At 38.2% G+C, this 19,882-nt stretch overlaps 1 protein-coding gene across 1 annotated transcript in view; it reads right to left on the bottom strand.

Moving 5' to 3' along the window:
* The window catches only part of LOC126161553 (elongator complex protein 3), a 91,726-nt gene extending 73,291 nt beyond the window's left edge, over positions 1-18,435 (bottom strand). The window contains exon 1 of the mRNA XM_049917487.1: positions 18,262-18,435. Within this exon, the coding sequence (XP_049773444.1) occupies positions 18,262-18,280 (19 nt within the window). The 5' untranslated portion in view covers positions 18,281-18,435. The remainder of the gene's footprint in view (positions 1-18,261) is intronic.
* Positions 18,436-19,882: the final 1,447 nt, after the last annotated feature.

The raw sequence follows: 19,882 nt of genomic DNA, 5'->3' as shown, positions 1-19,882 counted from the left end.
TTCACTGTCTTTCTTTAATCTACATCTATACTTTGCAAACAACAGTGAGATCCCATTGTACCACTCATTATGGTTTCTTCCTATTCCATTCACGTATGGAGTGCAGGAAGAAGGGTTGTTTGAATGCACTTGTTGTTGTTGTTGTGGTCTTCAGTCCTGAGACTGGTATGATGCAGCTCTCCATGCTACTCTATCCTGTGCAAGCTTCTTCATCTCCCAGTATCTACTGCAACCTACATCCTTCTGAATCTGCTTAGTGTATTCATCTCTTGGTCTCCCTCTACGATTTTTACCCTCCACACCGCCCTCCAATGCTAAATTTGTGATCCCTTGATGCCTCAAAACATGTCCTACCAACCGATCCCTTCTTCTAGTCAAGTTGTGCCACAAACTTCTCTTCTCCCCAATCCTATTCAATACCTCCTCATTAGTTACGTGATCTACCCACCTTATCTTCAGCATTCTTCTGTAGCACCACATTTCGAAAGCTTCTATTCTCTTCTTGTCCAAACTAGTTATCGTCCATGTTTCACTTCCATACATGGCTACACTCCATACAAATACTTTCAGAAACGACTTCCTGACACTTAAATCTATACTCGATGTTAACAAATTCCTCTTCTTGAGAAACGCTTTCCTTGCCATTGCCAGTTTACATTTTATATCCTCTCTATTTCGACCATCATCGGTTATTTTACTCCCTAAATAGCAAAACTCCTTTACTACTTTAAGTGTCTCATTTCCTAATCTAATTCCCTCAGCATCACCCGACTTAATTTGACTACATTCCATTATCCTCGTTATGCTTTTGTTGATGTTCATCTTATATCCTCCTTTCAAGACACTGTCCATTCCGTTCAACTGCTCTTCCAAGTCCTTTGCTGTCTCTGACAGAATTACAATGTCATCGGCGAACCTCAAAGTTTTTACTTCTTCTCCATGAATTTTAATACCTACTCCGAATTTTTCTTTTGTTTCCTTTACTGCTTGCTCAATATACAGATTGAATAACATCGGGGAGAGGCTACAACCCTGTCTCACTCCTTTCCCAACCACTGCTTCCCTTTCATGCCCCTCGACTCTTATAACTGCAATCTGGTTTCTGTACAAACTGTAAATAGCCTTTCGCTCCCTGTATTTTACCCCTGCCACCTTCAGAATTTGAAAGAGAGTATTCCAGTTAACATTGTCAAAAACTTTCTCTAAGTCTACAATTGCTAGAAATGTAGGTTTGCCTATTCTTAATCTTTCTTCTAAGATAAGTCGTAAGGTCAGTATTGCCTCACGTGTTCCAACATTTCTACGGAATCCAAACTGATCTTCCCCGAGGTCGGCTTCTACCAGTTTTTCCATTCGTCTGTAAAGAATTCGCATTAGTATTTTGCAGCTGTGACTTATTAAACTGATAGTTCGGTAATTTTCACATCTGTCAACACCTGCTTTCTTTGGGATTGGAATTATTATATTCTTCTTGAAGTCTGAGGGTATTTCGCCTGTCTCATACATCGTGCTCACCAGATGGTAGAGTTTTTCATGACTGGCTCTCCCGAGGCCATCAGTAGTTCAAATGGAATGTTGTCTACTCCCGGGGCCTTGTTTTGACTCAGGTCTTTCAGTGCTCTGTCAAACTCTTCACGCAGTATCGTATCTCCCATTTCGTCTTCATCTACATCCTCTTCCATTTCCATAATATTGTCCTCAAGTACATCGCCCTTGTATAAACCCTCTATATACTCCTTCCACCTTTCTGCCTTCCCTTCTTTGCTTAGAACTGGGTTGCCATCTGAGCTCTTGATATTCATACAAGTGGTTCTCTTCTCTCCAAAGGTCTCTTTAATTTTCCTGTAGGCAGTATCTATCTTACCCCTAGTGAGACAAGCCTCTACATCCTTACATTTGTCCTCTAGCCATCCCTGCTTAGCCATTTTGCACTTCCTGTCGATATCATTTTTGAGACGTTTGTATTCCTTTTTGCCTGCTTCATTTACTGCATTTTTATATTTTCTCCTTTCATCAATTAAATTCAATATTTCTTCTGTTACCCAAGGATTTTTACTAGCCCTCGTCTTTTTACCTACTTGATCCTCTGCTGCCTTCACTATTTCATCCCTCAGAGCTACCCATTCTTCTTCTACTGTATTTCTTTCCCCCATTCCTGTCAATTGTTCCCTTATGCTCTCCCTGAAACTCTCTACAACCTCCGGTTCTTTCAGTTTATCCAGGTCCCATCTCCTTAAATTCCCACCTTTTTGCAGTTTCTTCAGTTTCAATCTGCAGTTCATAACCAATAGATTGTGGTCAGAATCCACATCTGCCCCAGGAAATGTCTTACAATTTAAAACCTGGTTCCTAAATCTCTGTCTTACCATTCTATAATCTATCTGATAACTTTTAGTATCTCCAGGATTCTTCCAGGTATACAACCTTCTTTTATGATTCTTGAACCAAGTGTTGGCTATGATTAAGTTGTGCTCTGTGCAAAATTCTACAAGACGGCTTCCTCTTTCATTCCTTCCCCCCAATCCATATTCACCTACTATGTTTCCTTCTCTCCCTTTTCCTACTGACGAATTCCAGTCACCCATGACTATTAAATTTTCGTCTCCCTTCACTACCTGAATAATTTCTTTTATCTCGTCATACATTTCATCTATTTCTTCATCATCTGCAGAGGTAGTTGGCATATAAACTTGTACTACTGTAGTAGGCATGGGCTTTGTGTCTACCTTGGCCACAATAATGCGTTCACTATGCTGTTTGTAGTAGCTAACCCGCACTCCTATTATTTTATTCATTATTAAACCTACTCCTGCATTACCCCTATTTGATTTTGTATTTATAACCCTGTAATCACCTGACCAAAAGTCTTGTTCCTCCTGCCACCGAACTTCACTAATTCCCACTATATCTAACTTTAACCTATCCATTTCCCCTTTTTAAATTTTCTAACCTACCTGCCCGATTAAGGGATCTGACATTCCACGCTCCGATCCGTAGAACGCCAGTTTTCTTTCTCCTGATAACTACGTCCTCCTGAGTAGTCCCCGCCCGGAGATCCGAATGGGGGACTATTTTATCTCCGGAATATTTTACCCAAGAGGACGCCATCATCATTTAATCATACAGTAGAGCTGCATGTCCTCGGGAAAAATTAAGGCTGTAGTTTCCCCTTGCTTTCAGCCATTCGCAGTACCAGCACAGCAAGGCCGTTTTGGTTAATGTTACAAGGCCAGATCAGTCAATCATCCAGACTGTTGCCCCAGCAACTACTGAAAAGGCTGCTGCCCCTCTTCAGGAACCACATGTTTGTCTGGCCTCTCAACAGATACCCCTCCGTTGTGATTGCACCTATGGTACGGCCATCTGTATCGCTGAGGCACACAAGCCTCCCCACCAACGGCAAGGTCCATGGTTCATGGGGGGGGGGGGGGGGGGGGGGGGGGGGGGGGATGCACCTGTACATGCAGTAATTATTCTAATCTTATTCTCATGACCCCTACATAAGCGATACATAGGGGGTTGTAGTATATCCCTAGAGTAATCACTTAATGCCAGTTCTTGAAACTTTGTTAACAGATTTTCTCGGGATAGTTTACACCTGTCTTCAGGAGTCTGCCAGTTTACTTCCTTCAGCATCTCTGTGACACTTTACCATGGATTAAACAAACCTGTGACCATTCGTGCTGCCCTTCTCTGTATACATTCAATGTCCTCCATTAGTCCCATGTGGTATAAGTCCCATGTTCTAGAAGCGGTCGCATGATGGATTTGTAAGCAATCTCCTTTGTAGACTGATTGTGCTGGCCCAATATTTTACCAATAAACTGAGGTCTACAACCTGCTTTACCCACGACTGAACATATGTGAGCATTCCATTTCATATCCTGACAAAATGTTACATCCAGATATTTGTATTAGTTGTCTGACTCCAACAGTGACTCACTGATGTAGTCAAAGGATACTAAGTTTTTATGTTTTGTGAAGTGCAAAATTTTACATTTCGAACATTTAGAGCAAGTTGCCAGTCTCTAAACCACATTAAAATCTTATCAAGATCTGACAGAATATTTATGCAGCTTCTTCCATACAGTACTTCATTATAGATAAATGTATCATCTGCAAAAAGCCTGATTGTACTATTAATCACTCCTACCAAGAAGTCCTCAATCTAGTCACAAATTTCACTTCGTACCCTACATGATCATACTTTTGACAATAAGCACAGGTGCAGTACTGAGTCAAATGCTTTTTGGGAATCAAGAAACACTGAATCTACCCGATTGCCTTGATCCAAAACTTTCAGTATGTCATGTGACAAAAGTGCAAGTTGGATTTCATATGATTGATAGTTTCGAAATCCATGCTGGTTGGCACTGAGGAGGTCATTCTGTTCGAGATACCTCTATGTTTGAACTCAGAATATGTTCCAAGATTCTGCAACAAATCGATGTCAAGGATATTGGACAGTAGTTTTGCAGACCACTTCCATTACCCTTCTTGTCGAGAGGTGTGACCTGTGCCTTTTTCCAAGAACTGGGCACGGTTTTTTGTTTGAGGGACCTATGACCTAGTGAAAATCCGAAATACTCAAGCAGTGCTCAAAAATTGTTTGCATTAGTTTTCTACATGTGGTCTCCTTTACGGATGGACCACATTTTCCTAAAATTCTGCGTACAAACCAGAATTAACCACTTCTCTACTATCAACCTTATGTGCTCGTACCATTTCATACTGCTTTGCAATGTTATGCCTAGATATTTAATCAGTATGAGTGTGTCAAGCAGTACACTATTAGTGCTGTACATGAACATTATGGGATGCTTTCTCTTACTCATCTGCATTAACTTACAGTTTTCTACATTTCGAGCATGCTGTCATTCATCACACTAAATAGAAATTTTGTCCAAGTCATCTTGTATCCTCCCAAAGTCACTCAACAAAGACACCTTTCTGTAAAGCACAGCATCATCAGCAAACAGCTGCACACTGCTGCTAACCTGTTTGTCGAATCATTTACGTATACAGAGAACAAGAGCTCTCTTATCACACTTGCCTGGTGCACTCGTAAACGACAGACATGACCCTGATGAGCACGCACCATCCAGGACAATGTACTGGGTTCTATTACATGGGGGCAGCACCACACAGTAAGAGTGAACCCTGCAGTTAATAGACCAGCCCAATCCACTATCCATTTCTACAGAGAAACATCATGCCTCTTCCATCTCAAAGAAAATAAGCATTTACCTGACAAGAGAAATAAATATCATCTAATCCTGCAGACCAATTATTTTATTTTCAATTTTTAAACACACTTGCTTTAACCATACATGAAGGGATTTCATCAAATAAGTTACACAAACAGTTCGCGGTTGTAATGGCATAGCAGGTGTAAACATATTCCAAAGTCCAAGCATGCATGGACAGTAGGTTTCTTGTGGGCAAAATAGGTTCACCATGAAACTCTAAGGTATATGAACTGAATGCAATGTCACATCCACCTACGCTGAAATAGTGTCAGCAATTTGACCAGGGCTGCACTGAAGTGGATGATGCTGATCAAGAAGTCCAGGTCTTCAACCATGCAATTTCTATCTTTTCGAAAAGCTGAAAGAACATCTGGGTGGAAAGTGATTTTTCAATTATGAGGGTCTTCATGTAGTAGTTCTCGAATGGCTCCGTGCCCATGGAGCAGATTTCTACCATTGAGGAATCGAACGATCAGTAGAATGTTCTGAGCGCCATTTACATATGCTTGGTGACTATGTTGAAAAATAGTGTCATATATCTGTCACTTTGAAGGGTATTGCAGCGAGCAATAGAAGCTACTTGGCCTGCCATAATAATGGTGTAACTTCCTTCTCGAAGCCCCTCGTATCTTCCAATTCTGGGTTTGTGACAGTGGGAGCAAGTTTCATTCTCAAATACGCAATTACTTGGTCTGCTACAGGTGTACATAGTATAAATTCTAAATTATTTCATTAATGCAACTGTTCAACATATTCAGGCAGTTGCTACTGTGGCTTCTGTCAACTAGCAACTGTCTACACCCATACTGGCCCAGTCTTCTGGTGAACACACAAGAAAGAACTGGTGATCATGTCAGAAAGTTGCTCATCTGTGATAGTGGCACTGCAAGACAGAAATGTAGAGAGCACAGGAAGCCAACTAACAGGGACCATGATGCGGACTTCACCTGTAGGCTGTGGCCAGGAGCTGAATTAAAGGAGGTTGCTATGTGTGTTCTCTATCATGCTGTTTCGCAGTTCCATTGATGAAATACAATGGGATTTAAACAATTTGATCCAAAGGAAGACACAAGAACTGCATACTTGACAGATCCACCAGAAAACCTGATGTGACATATTTTTCATTTTTGGGTCTTAAAAGAATTTATTAAATGGGTAGAATATATTCTCAAGTCAGGTCTCCATTGGCTCAAAGAACGATGAACACAAAATTTAGAATACTTTAATTGGCATGGTCCAACTACAGTGATACACATTTGTTTATCACTGACCTTTGAACAGACTCACCCAGCCAGTTATAGGATGGATGGAATGGGAGAGGATGAGAAGGGAGGGGCTCTTACAGTTTAACGTAGACTCCATACCATGGAATGACTTGGTATATTTCACATATGCAGATCACTGTCAGAGGTGACAGAAGATAGAACATTGATATAAAAAAAGGCGAGATGACAAGCTTAGGACTTATGAGTTTGTTCCTCAGTCAGGAACGAGGAATAGTTTGAGGAAGGAAGGGGCGAGGTCACTCATATCCCAGATTGACGAGCAACTGTTGTGAGTATCTGCAGCTGCCTGGTTCTCACATCCTGGGCAGTGAGCCACCTGACCCTCCTCTCTAACCTTCCTCAACCTATATCTCTTTATTCCTATGGAAGGAACTAACTGTTCAAAAAGCTGGCTAAGTACTGCCCAGCCATTCAATTTTCTTGTAATTTTATAATATTCTAAAATGAATTTCCCCTTCAGTAGGAAAAAAAGTGACTGAGGATTGAGCTTCACACACCTGGAACTGTAGTCTGACACTCAGCCACCGAGCCCACCCTTACAGAATATAAATGGTTCTTCCATTTAATCAATGAAATACAGTCTTCATGTGTAACTCTGTGCTCCACAACAAACAGTTCATTATATTGTGAACAAGCATATCACAGTGATACATTAACATACAGGCATCCATCAACTTTTCTTGTGAATTCATCAATTTTCCGGAACTTTGTTGAGATGAGTGAGACCTACCTCTGACATCACTATTTTCAGATGGAAAACATAGCAATTAAGTTTGCACCTCACAGACAGATACCACACCATGCTCCAAATCTTAACAAGTTGTTTTTGCAGCACTTTGGACTGCATTCGTCCTTAGTTATAAGCAAATTTCAAAATATATTGAATTTCTTCTCTTTCATTCAGATTAAAGATATTCATATATAACATTATCTTGGCTTTAAAGTGTTTGCGTAATGCCAGATCGGAATACTACTTCGAGAATTGTGCGATCACAAAGCCATATACTGCAGGATACAAACAAACTCTCACTCTCACTCTCTCTCTCTCTCTCTCTCTCTCTCTCTCTCTCTCTCTCTCTCTCACACACACACACACACACACACACACAAAATCTTCCACATCCATGTAGGTACATACCAGACTGGTTCCCACATTCTGCCTCAGATACATGATGTACAAACACTTCGTAACACGGTGGCACATTTGACCATGCAATTATGTACATACAAAAGGAGTACACGCATTCCTACCTGTGAAGGAGGAACAGGGGAGAGGCTGAGTTGGTGGTAGCTTTAAAATGCCTTTGTAGACAGTAATCCAACAAAACTAATAGCTAGGGACGCAAAAATACGGTTTTATTTTATGGCCAAATTTAGTGTAATTTTTTGGCCAAATTCCCTGCCTCGCCAAATTCAGTGTTTTCTTGCCAAATTTGACTTTTTTTTGCCAAATCTGTCCCATTTTCAAAGTTACATCAAATTTCGTTACACAGGAAATCGGCTGTCCTTTTAAGTTTAGAAGATTTCACACGAATCCAAGCCTTGAGGAGATTAGACATCAAAACTCCAATTTAGCTTTCAATAACTATTACTTACAAATATTATTAAATTGCTGTCCTCAGATTTATAAATATTTTTACACAAAAAAGTCACAAATTTTGCAATATCATGTAAAAATCACAGACTTTGCTAAAAACCATTAATTTTGCATTATTGTTATCTCCAAATTTTCCGGAACCTATTAATGGCCAATTTACAGGTGCAGCTGGCCCTCCGCGAAATAGAAGAACCATTCCAGTCCCAACCCTGAAATAGCTGGATAAAGGTCATGTATCATATGTATTATAAATCTCTTGCATAGCTATAAGGCCGTGTACATTGATCTTCATTTCTTTCTTCTTCTTAAATAGAACTATTTTATACTTTAAAAACTTTCAGTATATTTCTTTCACAAAATACTTATTTCATGTTTCATTTTAAGTTATTTTCTAACATTATTACAGAAGACATTATTCCCCCCCTTTCGCAATGACATCGGAAGGATACCTGTGGAAAAGTCGGACAAATATGTGGTTCCTTAAGAGTGGGAAAGCCTTTTCAGTCTCTGGGTGGGGGTAGTCCGGAAGATACAGTCATCAGGAGAAATACAACAGGTATTCTACAGGTTGGAGCATGGAATTTTAGATCCCTTAATTGGATAGGTAAGTTAGAGGATTAAAAACACAGATAGATTGAAGTTAGATGTAGTAAGAATTAGCATAGAATGTTAGCAGGATTTCTCATCAGCTCACTAAAGGGTCATTGACATAAAATCAAATACGGGCAATGCAGAAGTAGGTCTAATAAGAGAATAAGAATGTGGGTAAGTTACTGTAAGCAGCATTGTGAATGTATTACAGTAGCTATTATAGACAAAGGCAGTGCCCACCACAGTATTACTAATTTATATGTCCACTAGTTGTGCAGAAAATGAAGAGGCTGAAAGAAAGAATGATGATATAAAGGAAGGTATTCAGATAAAATGGAAGAAAATGGAAGAGAAGGAAAAATAAGAGGGTGCATAGACTGGGAAAGAGGAATGAAATGAGAAATTGCCTAGCAGAATTCCGAACCGACCACAATTTCATCATTGCTAATACTAGGACACCAGAAGGTTTCAGGTAGATTACATGTGGACAAGAAAGAAATTTCAAAACTAAATTTTAAACTGTAAAACATATCCTGGAGGAGATGTGAACACTGAAATTAATTTATTGGTAATGAACTGCCCCCTGTTTGAAATGGAAGAAACTGTAGGAAGGTACGAAATTAAGGAGATGAGACCCAAATATATTGAAATAACCAGAGGTTGTTCGGAGGTTCAAAAGTAGTTTCAATCATCAACTGGCTGAAATGGGGGGAAGGAATACAACTGGAGGCAAAGAAGTAGCTTTGAGATATGAAATAATGAAGGCAGCAGAGAATCAAATAGACACGAAGACAAGGCACACTACAAAATCCTTGGATAATGCGCAAGATATTGAATTTAATAGGTGAAAGGATAAAAATTCAGTGAATGAAACAGGCTAAGCGGACCTCATACGTCTAATAAAAATGTTACTGATCTACACCTATAGACATCTTCCACAAGCCACCATGTGGTGCAGGCGAAGGGTACCTTGTACCACTAGTCATTTCCTTTTCTGTTCCACTCACAAATTAAAAAAAAGGGGAAAACAACAACAACAACAACAACAACAAACCCTAATTTATGTTGGCTCATCTCCATGGTCCTTATGTGAAATGTACTTTGGTGGCAGAGGAATCATTCTGCAATGAGCTACAACTACTGGTTCTAAATTTTTCTCAATAGTTCGAAACATATTCACAACTGGAAAATCTTTTTCATGCTAGCTGGACTGGGTATGAAGATAATACCTATTGGTGACATGTGACAATTTGTGCCAGACCGATAATCAAACCCAAATTTCCCACTTGTCACGAGCAGCCACTTTAACAACTTGGGCTATCAAAGCATGCTTCCAGGACTAACACAAACTTACATGTCGTACTGTTTATGACCCCATTGCTCACAACTTTATGTACATTCCCTCCACAGGGTTTGAAGGAGACAAATGTATTCAACATTAGTATTACGATTGTCATTTTGACTGTCAAGGCTTTCCCATCGAGGGTCTCCTTTATAGATGAGTTAGACTTTTCTAAAATTCTGCCAACAAATCAAAGTTGGTCACTCCCATGCAAAACAGCTGATAGTCAGAGCACTGGAAAACAACATGGTCAGCTTTCCCTACCCATGCAATACTGGGTACTGACACTGGGATGAAATGCTCCCTTACAGTTGGTTTCTGAGGATGTTAGAGGATTAGGGGCACGTGTGAAAATGGCTTGGGAAATATGATTGCACACTATGATTGGAGGGTAGGGTAGGCCTTCAGCATAATGGGCAAGGGTGGCCAGATTTGTTTCTGGGGTTGATAGATGTAGAAGTGTATAAGGAGCCTTCAACGAGATGGAAGGCAATGCCCAGGGAAGAGACGTGCTGGCCTGAGAAAGACCACATGATATGAAAGAAAAAGAAGATGCTGAGGCTGTGCAGAAAATAGAACTGTTTGACTTGGCCCTGGGTGTCCAGTTCATGATGATATTGCCAATGAACTGAGGTTAGGATCTTGACTGGCTACAAGGGTTTCCTCAATGTGCACCTTGAAGAAGTTGTCATTGCCATAAGGGTGCCCTTGGTTGTGCCAAAGACTTGTTTGTACATCATCCCCTTGAAGTAGAAAAATTCATGGGTCAGGATAAAGTTTGTCAACTGTATAACAATGAAGTGGTGGGTTTGGAGTAGGTACTATGCTGGGACTTTGACAGCAGCTAAGTCACAGGCATAGGGGACACTGGTGTATGTAGAGACGGTATCAGCCATGACAAGATGGGGTGCAAGTGATAAGAGGGTGGGGATGATTGAGAGGCCAAGCCACATTTTCCCCCAGCTCTCACTCACCCATTCCACTTCCATTTCCCTCTTATCCACTCCATATGACACAGATCCTCACACCAGTGGAGCAGAAGTGCCAGTACAATGAACTCAGCCAAGGCAATTTATCTGTGTATGTACGTTTCTCCTGTTCGTTTTCAGTGAAAACAACGTCTCAAAGATTACCACTTTCAATCTTGGTTATGTGCCTACTGACTGTTCAACATTCACTTCACTCCACAATCAGGCCCAGCAAAGTGAGTGATGCCAACGTACCACTGTGTTAGCTTCTACCATAAGGCACCATTCGGATGCAGCATGGAGTGGCACGAGATCTGCACACAGGATACCACTCTTCTGGCTGTTGTTAGCTTTTGACACCTTGGAGCCACTACTTACTATTCAAGTGGCTCCTCAGCTAAGTGGACTTAATTCCAGTCCCCTCACCCAGGAAAATCCCCATATAACTGTGCCAGGAATTGAGTCCAGGTCCACCCCCATGGCAATCACATGTGCTGATTGCTCGACTACTGAGATGGGATCAATTTATTGAGGAGCTAACAGAAATATTCAGTCTTTGAAACTGGATAATCAGATAATTTGTAGGAGTAGCTAACGAGGTACATTTTTAATAGTCGTTTGATAAGTAGGAATTCCCCATTTCTTGCTATACGACAAATCAGAGTTTATTGAGTATCTTCACATCAGAGCACATAACTTCATTCTGAACTGAACCCTAGATTAGAGGACAAACACCAAATGAAAATTATTTTATGCAACTTTCCTACCTCTCATTTTTCCTGAATAAACAAATTATTTACTCTAGGAGCATGTTCCATAAGATATTTCCATAAGAGAACAGGAGTGTAAATATACCAAATAAGCCAACACTCATCTCTTCGGAGGGGAAGTAACTGAATGAAACTTTCTGGTGGATTAAAAATGTGTGTCAGACCAGAACTGATATCTGGACCTTTGTTTCTCTCAGCAAATGCACTCGGTAACAGAGTTTCTACACCTACGCAGCTTTAATCATTTGTAAATCAATTTATTGTCTGACACAGCCACATTAAATTTCAAATGAGAATTACTGTGTGAGGTAGCTTTGTGAGTGCGTAACACCAGCACTAGCTGCAATGGAAATTATCATTCTGCCATCACTGCTTGTCTTTAGATCATAAGAGGAGGCAGTGCTTCACTCACAAGCACATAAAATCACATTACCAATATGGTTTTCTCAATGTTCATGTGAGTGTGCGTCTGGTTCCTATGATCTAAAGATGTTTGAAACTAGTAATCTCATTTACAATTTTATGTGCCTGTGTTTGAGAATACAGTATTTTAAAAATAATTTTGTCAATGACAAATGCTTCTATTATGACTGAGATGTAATTCTTTCCAAAAAATATCAGTTCTTCTAGTACTTTTCACAGAGGAAACGAATGAATGGACCATATGAAATAAATTACAATTGGAACCACAAAACAGTAGATCATCTGCAACACGGAAACAGAGAGTTTATTATTGTTACTGCCACATGTTTTCGAAATATAAAAAAATGGAATAATCTGGAAACAAAATGCTGAGGGATCAGATGTTAACAGTAACTGCACCTTGATTCTTTAGAGAATGATACTCCAATGTACATGACAGTTCTGTGGTTTTTTTTTTTTTAACATTTATGACATCATATCTCCTGAACTGCACATCGTACAATGCTATAATTTTGCAGGTAAATTCAGTGGTATATTTAAGCATTTTAAAATTTTTAATTCGGCCAGTAATTATATGACATACTGGAAATCAGATTTTTGTTGCCCATGGAAGCCACTGGATGGGGAATGTGAATGGGACAGTGCACAGTGCACTCTTTTAGCTATTTAGTAATCAAGATACCTAAAGAAAACAGAAAATACCTGTCAAAAGCTCAAACATATTTTTATAAATCTTGCACAGGAGGGACAAATATTCTCCAGTTGCTTCGAAAAGAGTAAAGTAATTCTCATAAATAGAAGTAGTGTCAAAGGAGCCCAAGAATTACAAACCTACAACAATAGCAGCTCCATTATACCATTGAAATAACTACAAAGACAGAATAATGTCAAGTGGACCCGGGCTCTCAAAACTTACCACCTCCAATTTCAATGAAATTTTGCATATATATTCCGTATAGAATTAAACTAATCTGTATAGAATTTGAGTTCAATACATAAAAAATTCAAAGTTTTGGAAGATTTTAGGCGAGCAGAGGCTGGCTGCATATCATCACGCAAGCAATGGGACAGTCTGGACCAAATTAAGATCGTTTAGAACACAAACTATTAGTAATGTAAGAGGGATGTCTGTATGAAATCCACAAATTTTTGTGCTCGCCACTGTGTTAAAATTTCTAGGTGGTGCCAGGAAGAAACTCCAATTTTTCCTGAACCAAATTTTTGTTTTATGCGAGAGGTAGCTCTGTTTGCCTAGTTGTCAGTTGAACAGCCACAAGTGAATTTTTTCCACATCAATTATTAGTAATTACTCCAAGTTGCGTTTGGATTATATGCGACTTATTCTTTACCAAGACATACTGTCCAACTGTAATACTCTTCGACACAGTCATTGTCAAGAAATTAAAAAATTATCACGAATTTAATTTACAGTGAGGAAACTCATTCGCATTATTTCATCTTTCAGGCCTGTTTAACTTAGTCTGAAGTCAATATGGATGAATATGATAATGTCGTCATGCCTATCACTTCACAAAAGTCAAGAAATTACACTGTTATGTGACAAATTCTCACATTCGCATACATTTTTGTGTATTCACAATTATATAGTAGGAGATAGCAATAACGAAGATTCATGAGGTTGCCAAGAAAGTTAAGGGAACCATGATCAAGCAACAAACACTGTAATAATTCAATGCACTTCTTCACTTTGTGCTAGAAAATGTTTTCTTTGTTTCAGAGACCTTCTGTATGAAGTAAAAAAATTGAGTCTGAAAATATTATTTTCAAACATTCAAAAACTATCATTTCAACAATGGCATTATGTATATGGAAAATAGAAATATTTCTTTGGTAGTTCTACTCATTAATCTAACTATTAATAACTATACAATGGAAAATCCAGGATAGAACGTAGCAGTATTATCAAAAGGATAGTTCTACTCACCATATAGCAGAGATGCTGAGTCACAGATAGGCACAACAACAAAAAAAACTGCCAGAAAGTATGCTTTCAGCTAAAAAGGCCTTCATAAAAAATAAACAACATTCGCGCACAGAATCATGCAAATGCAACTCACAGACACATGACCACAGTCTCTGACAGCTGAAGCTGCCAGAGACTGTGGTCACGTGCGTGCAAGTCACATTTGCGTTGGCGTTGTTTTTTTTTTTTTTTTTTTTTTTTGAAGAAGGCCTTGTTGATCAAAAGCTCACTTTCCAACAGTCTTCTTATTGTGCCTATCTGCAACTCCGCAATAGTTTTATTGAGTTTACACATATCAGACCAGTAAAAGAATTTCATTTCCAACCAAATAAACTGGAGGACTTTTTTTCTCCTCGCAGGCAGATATTGCTGAAACATTCACAGGATATTTATGCTTCATAGATTTTCTTGAGCATTCTGGCTGAAAATGAAAATTCAGAAGACACTTTTTCTATCAACCATGTGTTAATATTTTTCAATTCGTAACACATGAACAAACTTATTTTTTGTTTCAGCTAACTGAGTAGGTCTCCAAACTCCACAGTACTTGCACTGCTGCACACTACAATTCTGTTGTATCGCAGAAATGAATCTGGCTTAAACCCACTAGTAACAGCAATACTACTTCAATACTCTATCTGTACTTGACAAATCTTGTAGTTTACGTAGCCTTGGGTCTTATATATTGAAACTTTCTGATATTCTGGAGGGTAAATGACAAGGCTTGACTCTTTCTTCCATCAGTATATGCTCATCAGCATCTGATGCATTTCAGAAGGATAACAAAACAACAAGTTTCTTGTGAACCTCAATCCAACACATTGGCCAAAATTTTTGACCTGGTAGAAATCCAAATTTTCTGAGATTTTTTAAAAACTCTATTATCCTTGCTTCATCAAGAGTTTGTAAGACTTTTTAATGGACTTTTCCTTAAAAAAAAAAAAAAACTCAAATCAAGCGAGGAGCAAGGTTTCATGATGAAAGCAGATCAATGAATGTGTTTCAAATTTGGAACATTGGAACATGGTTTCAGCAATTTTCATTGATCATGTTACAATTAATTCAGTGAGTCAATTTTTTACAATTACTAAAAAAAAAGATTCCAATGAGAATCTGAATTGTCCAGGCAACCAATTACTCAGGGTGGTAAGTCAGGGCTTACTTCCGAACCTTTTTGCCCTGCACAAAATAAATTCTACATATACACCCTGTGCTACAACAGCTAGAAACTGCCTCATAAAGAAAATAGTGCTGTATTTACTGGCAGCTAGACATTAAGTTAGTAACGTATGGATGCATGCATACACACACACAAACACAACAAAAGCTACCCTGCAAATGAATTTACTACCATTATTAAACATACGCATTTCCAAATACAGGGGCTAACATGTGCTGTGTTCTAACTGTTCATGGCAGTCAAATATAGTTATCATACTTCTGATTGTGCTGATACCAACAATCAAAACAACAGTATGCATCAGCCAGCATGTATCTAGAACTTGAAACACTCAATTTGTAAAATCATCTATACCAGTATGTTTTATTTATTTATTGTCCCTGGCAACTCGTGGTGTGCGATGTATAAAGGTACAGGACAAAAGTTAAATGTTTCCAAATGCATAAGCTTACATATATGATGGAATATAAAATTGTCAAAAACCTACACACACACACAAAGGGGACAGTTTACATACAAGACTGAATGAAAATGTTTGTACGAATCGTATTAAAGTTAAATATTTTCAAATGCATAAGCTTACATGTAGGAGAGCATTAAAAACTGTCAAAAAGCTTAACACACATACGGGTCAGTTTACATCAATGACTGAATTAAAAACTGACATAACACTAAATACACATAGGGGACAGTTTACATTTATAATGAGAGGAACTGAACATGAAGAAACAGTAATATATATGGGCTTTCAATGTATTATGGGAATTAAGCAACTACAATAAGTACAAACATAAAGGTTTATTTCTGCACTGTCCTAACATAACTGACTTACAGTGTAATTTATTTAAGTACATAAACCAAGATTATAAGCAGTAGTGAGTCCTCCTCCTTTTATTTCCATTTTGAATTTCCATTTCCATAATAATTCCTTTGTTATAATTAGATACTATAAAAAGCAAGATATTAACAGGTAGGTAAAGAAAATTTAAAAATAAGTAAGATCTATCAAACATTACATATAAAAACAGTTTGCAAAAGAACAACAATAGTATATTCAAATTCGTTTTTTAAATATCATCCAGGTGGTCTGAAAAACAAACAAAACATCCTCCACCACACACAAACTTGCTCCTTCTAATGAAACAAAAGTGAAGAACATTAGAGGTGATAATACTTAGAAATACAACATAAAATATGCACAAATTTGATGTGAAAAATTTAGATAACACGTTTATATATTCCAATATCTAGCACATTCACAAGTAACTGCTATAGACCATTACAACTGAAACACCTGTTCACAACTTTTAAAGTACACTCAATATCTTTTATTTGCCAAAAAATTATTGCTTTCATAAAGTGGTTGAAAATCTGCCATGACTGATCTTTGGTAGCACAGAAACAGTGAATGACACCCTCTTAAAATTTTAACCATGTGTAGAGCATATAACTCAAACACTCTCCTTACATTACTCCACAGCTTATTTTCAATATAAAATCTAGTCTATAATTTGGCCCAAACTCTCAGAGTTCATCTGATATTTTTCACACACCATTGAAAGAACCTCTGAAATCTTGAATGTTTTGTATCTTAAGTTCACATTTAATACTATTTAGTTCCATTCTATAAGGAACATATGTGCATAATCTCTCCCCCTAAAATTTGTCCACTGGATGTAGAACGACTATCTCCCACACAAAAACAAACCAAATGGTGTGCGGCATGGTTTCAGAAGAGACAGATCCACAATGAGCCACTATATTTACACTAATTCTCTATGGTTGCATATAAAGTTCATTAACAATGTTCTCACAGCACTAGTAGAATAGGGAAAAGTCAATAGCTTTCAAATTTTCTTTTTTAGGGAAAACTGTACCAGCAAGGTAAGATGTTCAGACAAAAAGTAAATCAACCACAGAATGCGAAGTGCGTATTAGGATACCATAACTTTTTTATATTACAAGCAAATGATATTTTGGAATCTGTATATGAGAATCTTATTATATTGCTGACGTCTCTATTTTCAACCAAAACACTCGGATGTGAGATAACAGTACATTAATGAAAGAGGAGCAACTCTTAGGAATTTAATCTGTACACAAAATTAATAATACACTACCAGTATAATGTTCTTACACTTGCTAATTTAAATGTTACTTAGAAGCTAAGCAGAAATGCCACTAGTATGAAACATGTCTACAGATTGCTTAATATTTTCAGAAAAAAATGTTATATCCCAAGAAAATAGTTACCTACAACTGTAACAACAACGATTTGATTATAATACATAATATGCACTAACACTGCTGCTTGGTAAGCAGATGACAGGAATTTTCAATTCCCAGTTGCTTACTTTTATGTTACATGGATTGATGGCCAACATCAGATGACTGAGGCAGGTTGCTAATACTTGTAGTTTAGCTATTTTAATGAATGTTGCTCACTGTGGGTGATTCAAGACACTGACATATGATAATGAGAAAATGGGAAACCCGTTAGGAGTGAATGCCAGAAACTGGGATACAATGAAGACTGGAGGAAAGCACTACGTTGTAGACTCGCATACATAATTACTCGGGGATACTGTAGTGGTACTACAGTGAAAGATAGGGAACAGAGAAAACCAATTTGTAACTACACCTAGGGCCAATACTGCGTCACACCATACACGAAACAATTTGAAAATTTCTTGATATGAAGTGTTACGCATGCAATTCGCAAGTGAAGTGACAACAGTTTTATAAATTTGAAAATGGTTTCATCTCAAATAGCGTCTGCTACTTGAATGGGAGATTTAACTGTACACGATCATATTGCTCGTTGCATACATTATACATAAAAACAACTACGCTAGTTCGTTAGTTTCTTACCTTTCTTGTTTCTCCCCATTTTCGTTTCTCGCACTTATTAAATTGGTAGTTGTCGTTTTTAAACCTTCACTGTTCACATGTTGTCAACACACAACAAATACTACTCACTACTCAAGCTTTCTGACTGGTCAGAAGGTGTTTACTATTTATTTAGATTAAATAATACTCCTAATGCTCCGATGTTGGCTATACTGTAATCCAGACCCGGAAGTAGAAGGCACCGGCGTAGCGGTGTATTTAAATTTGCCGATTGGTAAAAGGAAATTAGGCATTCAGTTTACAGAAAATATCTTAACTTCTAAGTAGATATTATAGTGAATTTGAAAAGATGTAAATTTTTTTCATGAAAAAAATTATTTCATTGTGCTGCTAAAACTTTCAAGAACAAAGAGCATGTTAACTATTAACGAATGTGCAAGTGAAACGATGCGTTCTTAATCGCAATTTAATGTTAGATTCCGTGATCAGATAACTGCTCCTGCTGACTGAAAGAAAGCATCGATGTATAAGGTGGCCAATGGGAAATGCTAGGGGCCTACATTTTCAGTTGAACACCCTGCCAAGTTGTAGATGTACTCGCACCCCATTAGGCACGGCCCCGTTTGCAGGGTCGCTGCCGTTCCATTGGTGCTGACATCGGTGGATTGCACCAACGACCAACGCCGGTCGATCTCCCAAACCAGTACTTGTGCGATCTCAATGCAGCCGATCTCATCGCCTGAATGTAGAGACTTCAGAGAACAATTAGTGAAATTCAGATAAGTTTGCTTTCTTCGGTGGAATCGGCCGACGCTCTCACACATGAAATATGGACTGTGAGAAACTGATAAGTTTAGCCAAAGATGGAGTTTGTGACATTTCCAAAAGTAGTCATTTCTACAGCAGCAGCTAAGAAAATAAATGGATAACTGTGAGTATCAGAAAATCTTCACACACACTTAAATTTCTCAGTTCTTTGCAAAACCATGCCCTAATCCACAGTTTCTTGAGTACTGTCACTGGTATAAAAACTATACAGGAGGGTACTGCCTGCGGCAAGAAAATCATTTAATGACAAACTAATATATAAAGCAGAAAATAAAAGCAGTGTGTTGTGGGATATTATAAAACAAGAAACTGGAAAAGGCAGATCCAAGTATAACAGATAAATCAAAGGGGTAAAAATAAGAGGAGTTGTCATGACGTCATAAACTTGAAGCCGACCCAACTGAAGATCCGCCGTGTTAGCTACCCCAAAACATTCGCTTCCGGTGGTTTGATACCGTGTAGTGTTGAAGTGTTTTGATAAAAAATATCGACTTGCGTCACTTACGGGTGTGGTCTAAAGTTTAAACAAATAGCATTTCATTCGTAAGTGGACTTATTTAAGCGTTATTTTCTTATATATACTTGAAATTCTGATGCATTGTTAAGTTTTACAGTATGATTTTATTTCTGTGATTTGACTTTAGATTTCCTATCAATCCAACCGCGAAGAGCTGTCTGGAGGTAAGCAATACACTTGGTTTTCATTGTTTGGTTATTCCCAAGTAACTGAAAAGTACTCACAAGAAATATCCTGGAAATGGGGACTAATGTTTTAAAATGCAATAATTTAATATAAAAGTAATGTAACTACATG

Source organism: Schistocerca cancellata, chromosome 2 (genome assembly GCF_023864275.1).
Source record: "Schistocerca cancellata isolate TAMUIC-IGC-003103 chromosome 2, iqSchCanc2.1, whole genome shotgun sequence".
NCBI classification, from domain to species: Eukaryota; Metazoa; Arthropoda; class Insecta; order Orthoptera; family Acrididae; genus Schistocerca; species Schistocerca cancellata.
The sequence above is the reverse complement of the archived record's forward strand: the minus strand, read 5'-3'. Positions and strand labels throughout refer to the sequence as shown.